The sequence below is a fragment of the Epinephelus lanceolatus genome, chromosome 6, assembly GCF_041903045.1.
Source record: "Epinephelus lanceolatus isolate andai-2023 chromosome 6, ASM4190304v1, whole genome shotgun sequence".
Classification (NCBI taxonomy): Eukaryota; Metazoa; Chordata; class Actinopteri; order Perciformes; family Serranidae; genus Epinephelus; species Epinephelus lanceolatus.
Window position 1 is genome coordinate 14,928,856 of NC_135739.1, and position 15,406 is coordinate 14,944,261.

A 15,406-nucleotide genomic window follows, 5' to 3' on the forward strand; every position below is an offset into this window, starting at 1 on the left:
GTTCCAAACCTTTTTCCTTAAGGGACCCCTTTTCTATCTTTGAATGTACTGACAACCCCTGACTAAGTGACATATTTTATGGATATTTCATATTTAATGTATGACAATAACAATACAGATAAAGATGAGCCATTTGGATGAATTTTGAGCAGATTATTTATGCACATTGCATCAGAGAGGCCTGTTGTATATATATTTTTAAAGTTCTCTTAGGGTGCTTTCACACCTGCCCTGTTTGGTTCAGTTCAATCATACTCCAGTTCATTTGGGCAGGTGTGAACACAGCGATGACACTCGGGTGCGCACCAAAACAACCATACTGAGACCTTCTTGAAGAGGTGGTCTCAGTCCTGTTACAAATGAACTCTGGTGCAGTTCGTTTGTGGTGACATGACACATTGTTTGGGTTAAACATGAGCATGTTACAGTCCTGGAGGATTATTAATGTGCACCTCCTCCTGTACTGCCTTAATATGCACATTCAGCACATCCAATGCATCAAAACATTGTTTTCTAGTTGGAGCCGCGCCTCGTTTTCAAACTGTATGGTTTGACTAAAATGAACAATGACAGCAATATAGTCCACGATGAGCAGCGCTAAAATCAACCTGCGTAGTTGTCCCTCCATTGTGACATTAGAAAGTGTCACATTTATTATTATTATTTATTATTATTATTATTATTATTGCAAGTGTACTCTTCAACAATTTGTTTACTTCCTGGATTTTTCCCACATGGAAATTCTGACCAATCAGGAGCAGCTTTCTCGCACAAGGCATTTGATCTGGTCCACTTGTAAATGCTGCCGTGAGAACACGAACCAACTCTAGGTAATTATGCAACTTTATAACAAAATTAGTCCCTGATTCAGACCAAAGCAAGACAACTCTAGGTCTGAAAGCACCCTTACATCCCTAAAATCAAGAGGGGCTTACGACCCTCTGTCATGATTTGGTGACCCCTAGTGGGGGTTGGGACCCCCAGGTTGGGAACCAGTAAGTCTTTTGATTAAACACTTCAAAATAAAAATTTGTGCATTTTAGTGTAGAAGGAGGGAGAAACACAATGAATTCAACACAAGTTAAAGGAAACATTTTTTTTCTTTTATAAAAGATTCACATATTGGTAATTAAAATAATAAAGTTATTAATTATACCCGCTTCATCCCAAAAAAAAAAAAAAAAAAAAAAAAGAGTCGCTCCAGAGGAAAAACACCAAATCAAATGGTATAGTCCAAGATTACTTTCTATGTGAGTAGTGCCTCGTGGATGTCTGATATCATAAGAACAATTCAGTCAGTTCAGACTCAGGTGGGACACATTCAGTCATTTTTGATTACTTTGCCACAAAGTCAGCAGAATATATTGTTACACGAGCACACAGGGGACACAGGGATGTTTATAACCAGTGGCTCTGAAATGTCATGTAAACGCCTGATTAACGAATGAATAAGTTAAACAGACAATTCATTTATTTCCATAGATTACAATTTAAACGGAGCCAGTATTTACGCCCAAGGTTAACATAATTTCAAGTTTTACAAAATAATCTTCACCACATAATCAAACTGTCCTTTTCACTTCAAAATCAATATCACCAAATAATAATCGCCCGTTACTGCTGCCTAGAGCAGTGTTTCTCAAGTGCCCGATTAGTTTATTCCTGTAACATTTTATTCATACACCCAGACTACTGTAAAACATTTAACTCCACCAGACACAGACAGACTAGTCATACAGTAATTCTGTCACTGTATATGTTATCAAAGACGTCCCAGTAACTATATGTTGCCTGGCAACAAAAAACTGTTTCCAAAAATAGCTGAACAAAACCATTACAAGGGAGCCATAATTTAGGAAACAATACAAGTTATGGTCGCTGCAACTACAAAAGTCTAAAGGCTCCTGGTGCATTGAGTTGTTCTATGCCCCGAGTCGTACCTCTCAGGCATCCTACACCATTTGACTGATAGAGTTTGCAGTAATGTACACAGCTTTAGAGTGAACGATGGCTGGGAAGGCTCATTTCGGGGGGAGAAATGTGCTTTCAGAGCTAAACGTGGAACAAGAAAGACTGTCGGAGTCTTAAATACTGCAAATCTGAGGTGAACAAGCCAACAATGTGGGCTAAAGTCACACTACATCTAAAAAACGTGGTTCTGAAGGAGATTTAGAAACACCTGTCTGTCTGCCGCTGTAATCCTTTATTGTGTAGGTGTGACGGATGTGGCAGTTACAGTGAGTGGCAGTCAAACAGGCTCTTATTGACACAATCAGTCGGTCCCGTGGAGAATACCTCTCCAGATCTGTAGGTGTGGCAGCCAGGATTATTTCTACAGTGGTAATTATAGGAACAAAGGAAAAACAAACAATCCTGTTTCGCCATAGTTTTCTTTTCTCATTAGTTACCCTTCTCAGCTGAGGCACTTCTGGTGTGTGAGACCCATCACAGCGTTGTGCTTGCTTTTTATTTTTTCTAACCATTTTCACTCTGTCTGTCCTCTGTTCCCAACCTGCTTACCTCCCCTCTTCCTCCTCCTCTGCTCTGTCTCTTCCTTTTTGTGATCACAATATATGATAATGACCTTTCCCCTCCTTTTTTCTGCAGCTCTCTGTCCTCCTTTCAACGCTTCAACAGGACCTCCTACTGCTGCTGTAGTGTCAGCCGTGAGTGTCCTACGCCCTGCTGGGGTTGGGGGATGGCTTGCCTTCGTAGCCGTAGAGGAAAGTGGCTGTGATGACCAAAATGGCCCCCAGGAAGAACACGCTGTGGACGACAGCAGACAACACCGTCAGCTCGAGATATTCTGACCATGAGAAAGACATAAAACACAGTGGAGAGACGGAGCAAAAGGTAGTGACTGCTTCCTCTACCTGGTGGGGTCGAAGTCCTGTAGCCAGAAGTACGATATAAGAGTTGACAGGATGATGGATAGCGATGTAGCAAAGCCCTTGAGGATGTTGTCTGCATACTTGATGACCGCTGCTATGACCAGACCACCCAGCGCCTGGAGAAACAACAAACACACAGACACAGATGGACAAAGGCATGACCTGAGCGGACCGACGGGGAGTCTGATCCATGAAATAAAGAGGCTGTTACCCCAGAGGCTTCATATTATATTTGACAGTTAGGTGGGAAATATTGAATCCCTGGCAGTGGGGTTAACATTAACCTGCAGAGCTACGACAGTCCAGGTGACTGTGTTGTATCCCTGGAACATTCCTGACTCCTTCACCCTCTCTCCGTCGTAGGCCAGCATCCCAAAGAGGCCAAACACCAGGCCAAACATCCCTGGAAACACATATGTCAGTAAATCAGTGAGCTGAAGATCTGTCCAAAGATCTCACCGTGAAGTCTGATAAGAATAAAACTAAACTATTACGATTCAGTTAAAGACAGACATTCAGGTGGTACCAAGACTACGCTGTGCTCAGACAGAAAGCACAGCAAATTTTCGAAGTTGTCGTGTATAAAGTCAATGTAAAGATGCACAAGGATGCAAATTTCTCCAAAGATTTTGTTACCAATTGAAAAAGCCCAGCTGGAGAGCACTTTAAAGGCATGTTTTTCAGCTGAGGCATTGTGGTAGTGGGCTCAGGGGAGACTGGAGCCTATCCCAGCTGACACTGGGCGAGAGGCGGGGTACATCCTGGACAGGTCACCAGACTATCACAGGACTGACACATAGAGACAGACAACCATTCACACTCACATTCACACCTACAGACAATTTAGAGTCACCAATTAACCTGCATGTCTTTGGACTGTGGGAGGAAGCTGGAGTACCCTGAGAAAACCCATGCTGAAACAGGGAGAACATGCAAACTCTGCACAGAAGGGCCTCCCCACCCTTGAGTTCGAACCCCCACCCTGGGTTCAAACCAGGAACCCAACACTAACCACTGCACAACTGTGCCACCATATACCATACAGTATATTGACATATTTCTCCTCCACTGTTGTTGCCATTCAGTGCCTGTACATATAAGATGTGATGGTTGGTTTTTGTGTATTTGTCCCGCACCTCCTCCACTGTGATTGGACAGCTGGGTAAAAAGTTAAAGTCATGAGCACAGCATTCTAAGTTGAAAATTTTTTACCTTTTGGTGCTCGGGAAAAAAAGCCAAACATGCAGCAAGTAGTGCAAAATAGATGCTCAGAGCCTTGTCATGCCTGCTGCCAGGTGCAATGGTCCCATTGCAAAGAATCTAAGAAATGCTGCAGCTTACATCAGTGATAATATTAAACTTGGAGGAAAACGGAGACCGAAGAGAAAAAAGAAAAAAAAAACAAAACAAGAAAAACAAAACAGATGTCCATGTGAGTTCTGAGATCAGTCAGAGGCTCCGCTGGCAAACAAACACACACAAACATTTAAACACATAGCTGGTTGCTCTTTAGCCTCTGGCAAACATCTGTAGGGTTGGTACACTGGCTGTTTAGCATGAATAAACAAGGCTACTAACTTGCTAACAATGAGAAAGCTAACATACTTAAGTTTAGAAGGTATAAGGTTTTTAGCACAGATTAAATATTTATTTAAAGGTGTTGGAAGTGAGAATTTGTTCTTCAGACAGAGCCAGGCCCGCTGTTTATGCTAATGTAAGCTAAGCTAGCATTAACCCTCCAGTGGCTCTGGCTTCATATTTAGTGTACAAACATGAAAGAGGTATCAATCTTCTCATCTAAGTCTCAGCAAGAAAGCAAATAAGCTTTTTTTTTCCAAAAATAACACACTATTAATTAAATATCTTGCTACAGCACGTACTCCAAGTATGCTTTCTTCCCTACATTCCTATTTAGACTGTAACTAACAAGTAGGCCAGGAGCCAGGTCCAGCCCTCATGATGTTTCCTGCTAACTTTTTTTTATTATTTCCTGGTAGCCTATAGGCCATCACATGTTAATAACAAGCACCCCCAACTTGGGCCGTTTGGTCTCAGGGGACCCAAAACCCCTTTTTTGGGACATATTTCTGGCGAAATTATGTAAATGCAAATATTAGGGCACTACAGTGGCATAAATAATCATTCAAGTATGACATTTGGCAAGCAGTATCCTGACACAAAGGGGAAAGTAGCAAAGTAATATTGTGGGGCTTGCTTCCATTTTGTTTCAAAATATCACACACAACAAACCCTGTAAAAACAAAAAAATACTACTTTAATCATTGTAAAAATGCACATCACATCTTTCAAGAGCCTAGGGTGACATATTAAAATTGTTTGTTTTGTCAGATCAGTGGTGGCGGCACGGTGGGGAGTTCGAACCTTGAACCTGTACGGTGTTTGCATGTTCTTCCTGTCTCAGTGTGGGTTTTCTGCGGGTACTACGGCATCCTCCCACAGTCCAAAGACATGCACGTCAGGTTAACTGGTGACTAAATTGGCCGTAGGTGTGAATGTGAGTGTGAATGGTTGTCTGTCTCTATGTGTCAGCCCTGTGATAGTCTGGTGACCTGTCCAAGATGTACCTTGCCTCTCGCCCAATGTCAGCTGGGATAGGCTCCAGCCCCCCCAGTGACTCCAACAGGATAAGCAGTTACAGTAAATGAATGAATGAATGTCAGATAAACAGTCTTAAGCCAAAAATATTCACTTATCAGTCATATAAATAGAGAAATGTCAAATAACTGAAACAATTAGATTATAAAAACTATCAACTAACTGTCTCAGCACTAATTCCTAGTTTCCTTTACTTTACTATTTTTGTATCACTTTTAAAACCACTACAAACAACAACAAAAAACAAACAGCGTTTTCGTCAGTGCTCTGGTTGCAGATCTAGGCTCCAACATTTAATGCAGGTGAAAAAGCTCCAAGCTCACACCAGGAATCGCAGGAGACTTAACACATGCCTCACACGCTCCAGGGTAAAAATAAACTAGACAGGAACATTCATCTTAACAGAAACATATCGGAGGTAAAAGCCCAGCTGGCTCTCTGCGCAGGAAGAAAGGAGCTCGCTTCAGAAACATGGACTTTGTGCCTTTTTCAATCTGTTTTCAACAACATCTCACAACAGTGTTCTTCTGTTGATGGAGCATTGATGTTAAGTCATTAACTTCCACTTCATATGTGAGAGTAGCTGTTGTACTGTGAGAGACTGACTGGAGTGTGGATTGATTCGACTGATTGATGAATACTGACCTAGCTGGATGTTGCGGACCCAAACGCTTTGTTTGCTCTCCTTTAAGATCTTCTCAAAGTAGACACCAGCAAACCCACTGGAGCAGCACGCAACCAGAACTGCTGCTACACCGACAAACTGGGAGCCTGCAGAGTGGGCCTCTTTCTCTGGGGTTGCTGCAGACTCAGAGGGCCACTGCAAACACAAGAGAAACACATAGCTTGTCATAAACCGTGAGCTTTTACCTCACAGAACACAGGAGCTTCTGGTACCATTGTGTCGATCAGTGAGTTTGTTTGTGTTACTGTGTGAGTTTGGTGTTTTAAAGGGTTATTTCATATTCACCAAAGTCACACAATAACCCAGACTAACTAACCTATCCAGGCAGAGGTAGACCAGCAGCTCCTGTGCTCTGCGAGGTTTTTTGTCAAAGGAGTCTGGTGGCTTTAGAGAGAGCAGAGATAATGGCTTTAGTTCCCTGTCGGAAAAAACTGTCTGAGAGCAAGGTAAAGCAGTGAGAATATTCTAAATATGGCGCACACTTAAACTGATTTTGATTTTTTTAAATGGCCAAAATATGTTGACGTACAGCAGTACATTGATTAGCTTCCGTGGCAAATGCCGAATGACATCTACTGTAGGTAATACACTGACTATGGATTCATACCTCACACAACCCCACTTAAAAGATTTAAACTAACCCTTTAAGTTAAAAAAAAAATTTTCTCAAAATATTATACAAAGTGGGAATAAAGAAAGAAATAGATTGTTATTCACCAGAGGGGTATTCCAGGTAGGAGGTTCAACAAACTCTGAGTCTGTCCCTGAACTCTGAGTTGACTTACTCTGAGATGGGAAACTCTGAGTGTCCGGTTCCAGAACAGCTGATCTGAGTTAATTCAGTCAACTCTGAGTATGTTCCCTCTGAGTTAAACCGACAATAAAAAGCCATCATCAATGGAGCTCCGACTCCACGATTCACCATGGCAACAGGTAAATAAAAGACAGCGCCTCCATTTTAATCCAGTGGATGTAGAAATATTAATGCATGTGTAGCAGACAGTGCACGTTTATCTTTAAAAGAAGAGTAAATAAGTTCACCATAAAGTTAATAAAAAAGTTTTATTCAGTGTTGTCCATTTATTCATCATTTATCAGACTTACATGTCCTTAATGATGATAAAGTGGTGGAATCCGACTGTGTATCAGGCTGTAGATAGGCCTACATTACATTATATTAATTATATACAATAATATATTAGTTCAGATTTAATCTGATGGGGAAAAACACAGGAGGCAGCAACTGAAAAATAGGAAGATTTAAAACACATAGGCTAGGCTATAGATCAAAGACATAAAGACATGACTGTAAACTCACAGTCTGACCCAGTAATAATATGTTTGGTGGTTTGCACTTAAAGACGTTGAGGTTAAAATACAGTAGGATTTTAAAATGTTGCACATCTATTTGTATCTTGACTCAACAGCATTCAGTGACTTTATTTCAGCTACAAATGTAGTAAATTTAAAGACACTGAAATGCTGCACCATTGCTCACTCAGAAATATTAACATATAATCCCCAATATTAGGCTATAGGAATTATGTTCCATCAGTGCGACCAATGACATCAGTGATAGAGATCATTAGTCATTGATACTACGTGTCTAAAGCTTCATACCGATTTTTAAAATTTAAATAATTAGACCTACACATTATGTGCAATAAACATTTCGGAGCTGCTCTAACAGACTAACAGTCTGATTCTTGTGCACAGTGTTATAAAAAATAATAAATATAGAAAGGACAGAGGTTTGATTCTGAGCTGAGGATGAATTCTCGCTGTGTAATATTTGAATGTTAAGACAAAAACCGACATCCAAAGAAATGACTGATGTGCATAAATTCAGTAACTTAAGACAGTCCTGAGTAACAAACTAATATCCAGCAGGATTTAGACTGTGACAGACGGTAAATCTCCGCTAATTAATGCGCTTTGATACAAGCTTTGACACGGACTGAATGAATGAGGAAATGAAACAGCGTGTAAGAGGGAGGAGACAGAGAAAAACTCAGGGTTTATTGAAGAAAACCTGCCAGCGAGCAGGTTATGTTCACAGAGTCTGTTACCATGGTGATTGACTCAGAGTTTCAGTTACCTCTCTTTCTGGAACAGATAACTCAGAGTTTCCCTCATCTCAGGGTTAACTTACTCTGAGTTTTCACATAACCCGCTTTCTGGAATACCCCCCAGGTTAGCTGTTACCCGCTGTCTCCAGTCTGTGCTACAGTAGGTCCATTTCATTTCACGGACACTCTTTTGTTGTGTACATTCCTGACTTGTATGTTGTGAGGAGCATTTTTTATTAATGTGTATTTCCAAAACTATTTGTAGCATTTTGTATTTTTGCTTGTATGTAGCCTAGATCAGTGTTTCCCAACTGGTGGGTTGCGGGCCCATTCTGAACGGACTGCAAGTGACTCACAAACATGTCAAGTTTGTTATAAACACATTTAGTTTTGAAGTACAGTGGATTTCTGACACAGAGTTTTAATTTCAAAGTATCATTTCCTGCTGTAAAGTGAGTGACTAACAGACAGCTACCTGACAGAGACAGCAAACTAGCTCAACAATATGGCCAAATGCAAGTATGATGCTGAATGTATTAAACTGTATGGACCTTGAACTTAAGACTAAGGAGAAATCTGGACCCCATGGCTGGACCAGTTGGGAACCACTGGCCTAGATGTTGTTGCAAATGTGCACTGAGCCAAGTACTCAGCTCAATGCACATTTTTATACATGTCTCATGGCATGTGTTATAGTGAAACCAATGGAAAAGTTTTCGTATTTGTATTCATATTCATGAGCTAGCCTTCTGCTAGCTGTAGCTTCATATTATGTATAAGGGAGAGATATCAGAGTGATTTAAACTTTCTTATTTGGTTCTTGGTATCGGTAGTGCATACGCATTATTCCAAAATGTCAAAAAAATGTCACATGTCAAACTATTTCTTTAAGTACTCCAAGGAAAACTGTTTTCTATACAACCAGTGTGTCAGTATAAGAGGATGCAAAACAGAACTGACAGCCACTAACTGTCCAAAAAAGCCTCTGTGTATCATCCAATAAATAAACATCTATATACCAGTGAAACTTCAAGTATGTACTTGGTACACCCTGAACTCTCTGTAAAGATTAACAATCACACTCTCTCTAAATCCAGGATGCTGGGTACCTGAAGTTCATACAAAAGCATCTTCACAGCTTTGCCAAGTTGTAAAAATGCTGCAGAGTGTGAGTTCCTGCGGTATGTGCTGCAGTAAGCAGGAAAATGGGTGTTAATGCAGAAAAAAAAGATGATGATCTCTGGCTGTACAAAGTAAGAACAGTATTGTAGCTACTGCACTTTTTCTTTGGATACAGAGAGTCAGTGTTTGGTGAAGATCAAGAACAACATGCTGTTTGCCTGCCACCTCTATACCTCCTGCATCCATCAAAGCAAACCCTGCTGAGTGAGAACTAGCAGTATAAACCTTGAAATTAGAAGTTGTATTAATGTAAAACAGGCCAGTTATTTCTTCCTCGTGCTGTCTCTTACTGTTTGCAAACAGGCTGTGTGTTAATATCACATGTGATATCCCTGCACAGTTTGGGAGTAAATGTTTCCACCTGCCTGATCCTGTAGATTTATGAAGGTGCATCTTCATATCCTCCACCTCCTCCTCCTCCTCCATTGTGCTTCTGTCTGAGCGCTCAGCCAGCATTAAGATCACATCCGGTGTAATACCAACTGACGGGCATTTTCTTTGTTTTGCCAAGAAGGAGGAGGAGGTGATATCACAACAGTCTTTCCTTTTCTGACACTTCATCATTCATCAGCACCACTGGTGGCCAATATTTATTTAATGCTCCAGTTCAGGCCTCATTAATTAGTTTTATTTATCTAACCTTTACCTAACTCCCACTGAGATTCTTTTTCTTTATCTGGCCACCAGAATAAATCACAGATCGCACGATTAATTCACACAAAAATCCCAACACACGTCTGAGTGAATGCTCGATTAGACAAAGTGACACCTACAGAATTGGCCACGTCCTCTTTCTTCTGAGATTTAAAAGCACGAACAAGCTGGATTTTCTGAAGTCTTTTAGTATTATTCTGTACAGACATAAAAAGCAACCACAGTACAAAGAGGTAAAAGAGGCATGCTGTGAATTTCTACATGGAATCTGGTGACATTGGGCCAAATAACAAACCTGCTTAACTAGTGGTAAGTCCAAAGTTCACAGGCGAGCCTACAAAAACACAGAGACATGCTCATAGCAACTATCAGAGCCCAAGCTGACACCTTAAAATGTCTTTCTTTGTTCAATCAGCAAAGATATTCAGCTCACAATGATATTAAAACCACATTTGAGAAGCAGGAACTAGAGAATGCCTGGTATCTTGGACTGGATAAAGACTGCACACGCTGAAAGGTAAAGTCGTAGCTCTTTTAGAGGATGCAGAGCAGGCCAAGCAAAGCACCCCAGACATCCCTCTCCCCAGCAATGCTTTCCAGCTCCAAGGCGCTCCCAGGCCAGATGAGATATTTAATCCTTCCAGCGTGTTCTGGGTCTGCCCCGGGGCCTCCTACCAGTGGGACGTGCCGTTACACCCCTAACAGGAGGTGCCCAGGAGGCATCCTGATCAGATGCCCGACCACCTCAACTGACCACTTTCAACGTGAAGGAGCAGCAGCTCTACTCCGAGCTCCCTCCTACTGTCAGAGCTCCTTACCCTATCTCAAAGGCTGAGCCCAGCCACCCCACGGAGGAAACTCATTTCAGCCACTTGTATCAGCGATCTCATTCTTTCGGTCACTACCCAGAGTTCATGACCATAGGTGAGGGTTGTAAACTTGAAAAAGAAAAGTCAAGGTCCAAGAGGATCGACTCGTAAGTGTTACTAATAAACTGTGAAGCTGAGCAGGAGCAGTGTGCAGGATTTTCTGTTCAAAGACTCAATCTTCGTTTATGTAAATGAAACTGGAGGTGCTGTTGCACTTACTGCATTTAAATATCGTTCACTGTACAGCAGGGTAGAACTCTGCCGAATTAAATGTGAACAGTTTTTCCATGTTCTTGTTAATATGATCACAGAATGTACATATGAGTGTGTGAAAATGCAAATTAGATTACCACATTTTAATTTTAACTCAAATAACATGTGCTTGTGAAAATGATAGGAATCTATTTTCATTTTCAAGTTTTACAGTATCAAGTTAATCAAGTCCCCTCTGGGCTTCCATAAACCAGGTGTTTCTATGTGCTTACAGCTACTTTTACATGAGGAGAAACCACAGAGAGGATGTTCTGTGGCCTGTTTGTATAGATGGTGAAATAACGTGATTTCCTTTTTAACACACAGTGTTAAAAAACAAAGAGAATGCCGGTACTCACAGATATTTTTGCTATGAAGCCATCATGGGTGTGATAAATCAAGCAGGAACTTATACAAACAGGTGAGGTTCAAACAGAGAATACATGACTGAATGAGAGAATTCATCTGTGAAGGAATGAACCACCTAGAAGAGGCCTCTCCCAGGAAGGAGGAGTGCCAATCAGAAACAACAACAACAACAGCCATTGTCACAAGCGGACGTGTAAAAAAAGATGCGCAGGACGGGAAACATATAACACAATAACAAAGTGCCAATGTCCTCAAAGGATTACTTCCTAATTAACAGCATCTTAGCTTGTTACTGTTGCTAAAGTTGGTCAAATTTGTTGCCATATCAAACTACAAACAATATTAATCATAAATAAACAAGTTTCAACCATAAAATGTGATCAGGTTTTGGCTGCCATCTTGTTTTTAAACAGATTAATGTAGTGTGGTCTTACTTAAGGCAGCATATAGGTGCCACAAAAGAAACATACAATCAGTATCAGGTAATAACATTACAAAAACTGTTGTACTCCTGTTACCACCACTACATGGCACAAAAAGTGTCCACATATGAGGACGCAGGGTCTCAGGAGGATGTATTGTTTAAGATATCTGGAGTTGTGTGTGCTGTGTTTATTTAATCATACAAGCAGTAAAGAGACATGAAGCTGTACTGGACCTGCACGAGAGCCACTCCAGCCATAAGAATCAGCAGCGAGAGCCACTGGTACACTCCCAGCCTGCGGCCCAGCATGGACACCGAGAACAGAGCTGTGGTCAGGATCTTCAGCTGGTACGTCACCTGATGGACACAAAGTGGGAAAAACTGTAAATTAACCATGAACAAAGACGTGCTAATTGCTAAATGGCACAGACGAGGTCCCTGTGTGTCTAACACTGAGTCATGCTGTAAGTCACTCAGAACGCGGTCTCTCCTAACCCAGCCCGCCCTCTATCTGCTGTACCTGGTAGGTGGCTGCGTCCAGGTTGGACAGGGCGACGTACAGCAAGTTGTTCTGCAGCGTGTAGATCCCCGAGGGAATTGCCAGCTTCAGCGTTTCTAGGGGTTTGTGGGCAATTTCCTGACGCAGAACGCTGTTCAGTGCTCGCATGCTGTAACCTAAGGAATGAAAACAAACGGATCAGCAGGTGTATATAAATTCAATTTGTAGTGTAGTTTGTCTGTAGCAAAACGGGTTGGTGGTAAAGAAAATAATATTTTCTGATGTGACAATAGTTTGACGGCTCTGGCATTGTTTCAAAAGGCAGGTTCTTCTGCCTTTTTGATAACATGATTGAATAAACCTGAACTAGTTCTCGTTACATCAGTCCTAGTTTCACATCTGGGGGGCTTCAAGGTCTTACAGACAATCCCATAAAACCGCTTTTTGCATCAAGCAGTGGAACAGATGTGATTTACAGAGAGGGAACACCCTGAATTCAGTGGGACAGGAAAACCCTGAAAAACCTGCTCAACATTTCTCAACAGGATGGTTTCTCAATACGAGAGTACGAGAGCGTCTGCAGCTGCAGTATGATGACTACTCTTAGTAAGGCAGGTGCTGAGTGTTGAACCTCAGTGACCTTTATGAAAACATAAGTGTGTCTGTAGCACTGTCAGGTGCCAAAAGCCGACCAAAGCTATTTTTATCCACTTATTCTGTGATCATGATGATTCCCTGATTTGGATTTAAATCATAAATCCTCATTAGCAAAGTTGTTGAGCGGCTGCCTCTTGTTAGACAACATTGAAAAAGTGAGAACTTTGGATTATTTGTTTAATAAAAAAATGATTTTGTCAACTGTGTTGTATTTCTTTATTGATACCAAAACAATTATAAACAAAAATACTATGAAAAAATCTAATGATTTCCAGGCCTGGATTTCCTTTTTATGCCCTCAAGCTTGCTTTATTTTTCTTATTAAAATAATTATCATTATTTTATTCATATTCATATTACAATAATATATCATATTTCATTTAATATTGGTGTAGCACTCTATTTTGTGGTGTAGTTTTTACACTTTTATGTTTGATTTTCTTTCTGAAATGTTACAAAGTAAAATTGCTAACCATTGTTGTTTAACATGGTTTTATAGATATTATATGATATCAAAAAATATATATATAGTCAGGGCTGAAAATTCGAAATTTGAGTCATAAGGCAGGATCAAAACTAATTTTGATATTTGAATGATAATTTCCATCCTTAACTGAGCGCAGAGGACAAACATAAGCTGATTCCAGCTTCTCAAATGTGAGTTTTTTTATGCTTTTCTCCATTTTATATCGATATTACTATAAGTTTCAGGGGATTGAAACTGTTGGTTAGACAAAACAACCAATTAGAAGTTATGTAGTATGTCACTGATATCAGCCGATCTTGGCTTAAAAATGAGATTTCAGAGTCGGCAAACTCGCTTTTTCTTAGTTTGCACAATGAATGAATATCACACACTTAAAAGTATTGTATTTCATGTCTCCATCTGCTGGCTCATGATAAGAGGATGCATTAATTTATGTAAAACCTCATAGGCCAGATTTTATTTTCACAAAACATTAAGTAAATCGTAAGGAAAAAGATCACTCCCTAAGTGTTTGTAGTTTTCCCTTTTTTTATTAAGTTTTTTGTTCTTTTGCTCTGTATACGTGCCCACTACGGGATCTGTGACATTACAAAAAACAAAGAGTATGCATTCATGATATTTTGTTAATTCCACCAGAGAAGAGATTTGATGATCACTAAACTTACGCAAGGCAAAAAGTGGATATATCAGTATTGGTTATCAGTCAAATCAGTTGTTATTTATCAGCATATCTGCAAAAAAAATCCAGTATTGTGCATCCGTAATTAGAAGAAATCAACTTGGGCTTATGGAAATTGTGATGCCCATTTGTGACCACAGTCTGACCTTTAATAGACCTCACAATTAATCAATAAAAACCTTAATTAGATTATGTAATGAGGTGAAATCAATGCGCTGGTGGCATTGTGTCCTGCTCATGATTATGGTGATGTGCATGGTGTCCTGGTGCACTCACTGTGCTCCTTGAAGACGAGCAGCACACAGGTGAAGATCTTCATGACCTCGGCCACCACCACAGCTGAGGAGGCCAGGTACCGCGGGCCCTCGGCCTGCAGGGTGCGGGAGTACCGCATGGTGAGCACCAGGGAGGTGGTCTGGAACACCAGCACGCCCAGAGAGAGGTACTTCAGCCGGGAAGAGGCCATGGCCACTTGTCGGTGTGAAGCTGGACACAGAGAAGGGGAAAATGACGGTGTAAATATAAGGTGAAAGTAGTTAGAGTTGTTAGTACACTTGGGAGGTGATACTGGAGGATGAGTGAAGAGGAGTTTTAAGAGTTTTTCGTGGCTCTCACCTTTCTGTCTTTCCTTCAATGGCGCTTTAAAACCAACTTCTCCTCCGCAGATATCTGTCTCCACATAAAATGAACCCCACTTTAAGGTTTCAGCCTCGGCTCTGAGCAGCTCTCTCTGTCAGACACAGTCCAGGTACCGGAGTCCCAACCCAGCTGTCAAAACAGCAGCCTTCAGGTCCTGGCGTCCATTGACCCACACTGGATATCAACCGTCAACCGTCCGCTGATAACCGCACGTTATCTCCTCGGTGTCTCCTCACCGACCGTCGCATCGTTAAGCGCCATTGCGGTTTAACGAAGCGCTAACAGACAGAGTAAATTACAGAGAGAGTCTACAAGAGGAAAAAATCTCATGCATATAAGATCCTGGATGACTTCCGTGTGTACAGGTTTCTTCTTCGTGGTTTAATCGAAGCTTCCTGTGTGAATCAGCGCCTCCTGCTGGACTAGCAACAAAC

General features: G+C 41.1%; 1 protein-coding gene across 1 annotated transcript; it reads right to left on the reverse strand.

Annotated features, from left to right (window-relative positions):
* Window positions 1-74: 74 nt before the first annotated feature.
* On the reverse strand, window positions 75-15,357 carry slc35a3a (solute carrier family 35 member A3a). The gene is made up of 8 exons (XM_033620801.2): window positions 14,949-15,357; window positions 14,610-14,819; window positions 12,532-12,686; window positions 12,246-12,368; window positions 6,153-6,327; window positions 3,176-3,294; window positions 2,874-3,007; window positions 75-2,766 (listed from the first exon to the last, which is right to left on the reverse strand). Exons 2-8 carry the CDS (start codon window positions 14,797-14,799, stop codon window positions 2,676-2,678), a joined length of 987 nt encoding a protein of 328 aa, XP_033476692.1. The 5' UTR covers window positions 14,800-14,819; window positions 14,949-15,357; the 3' UTR covers window positions 75-2,675.
* Window positions 15,358-15,406: the final 49 nt, after the last annotated feature.

What these genes read in the sequence shown, in the direction of transcription:
- slc35a3a (XM_033620801.2), bottom strand. Translation starts at nt 14,799, where the DNA reads ATGGCCTCTTCCCGGCTGAAGTACCTCTCTCTGGGCGTGCTGGTGTTC. An exon ending in TGGACGCAGCCACCTACCAG is followed by an intron (nt 12,369 to 12,531) that starts GTACAGCAGATA and finishes TGTGTCCATCAG; the next exon opens with GTGACGTACCAGCTGAAGAT. An exon ending in GGTCCGCAACATCCAGCTAG is followed by an intron (nt 3,295 to 6,152) that starts GTCAGTATTCAT and finishes ATGTGTTTCCAG; the next exon opens with GGATGTTTGGCCTGGTGTTT.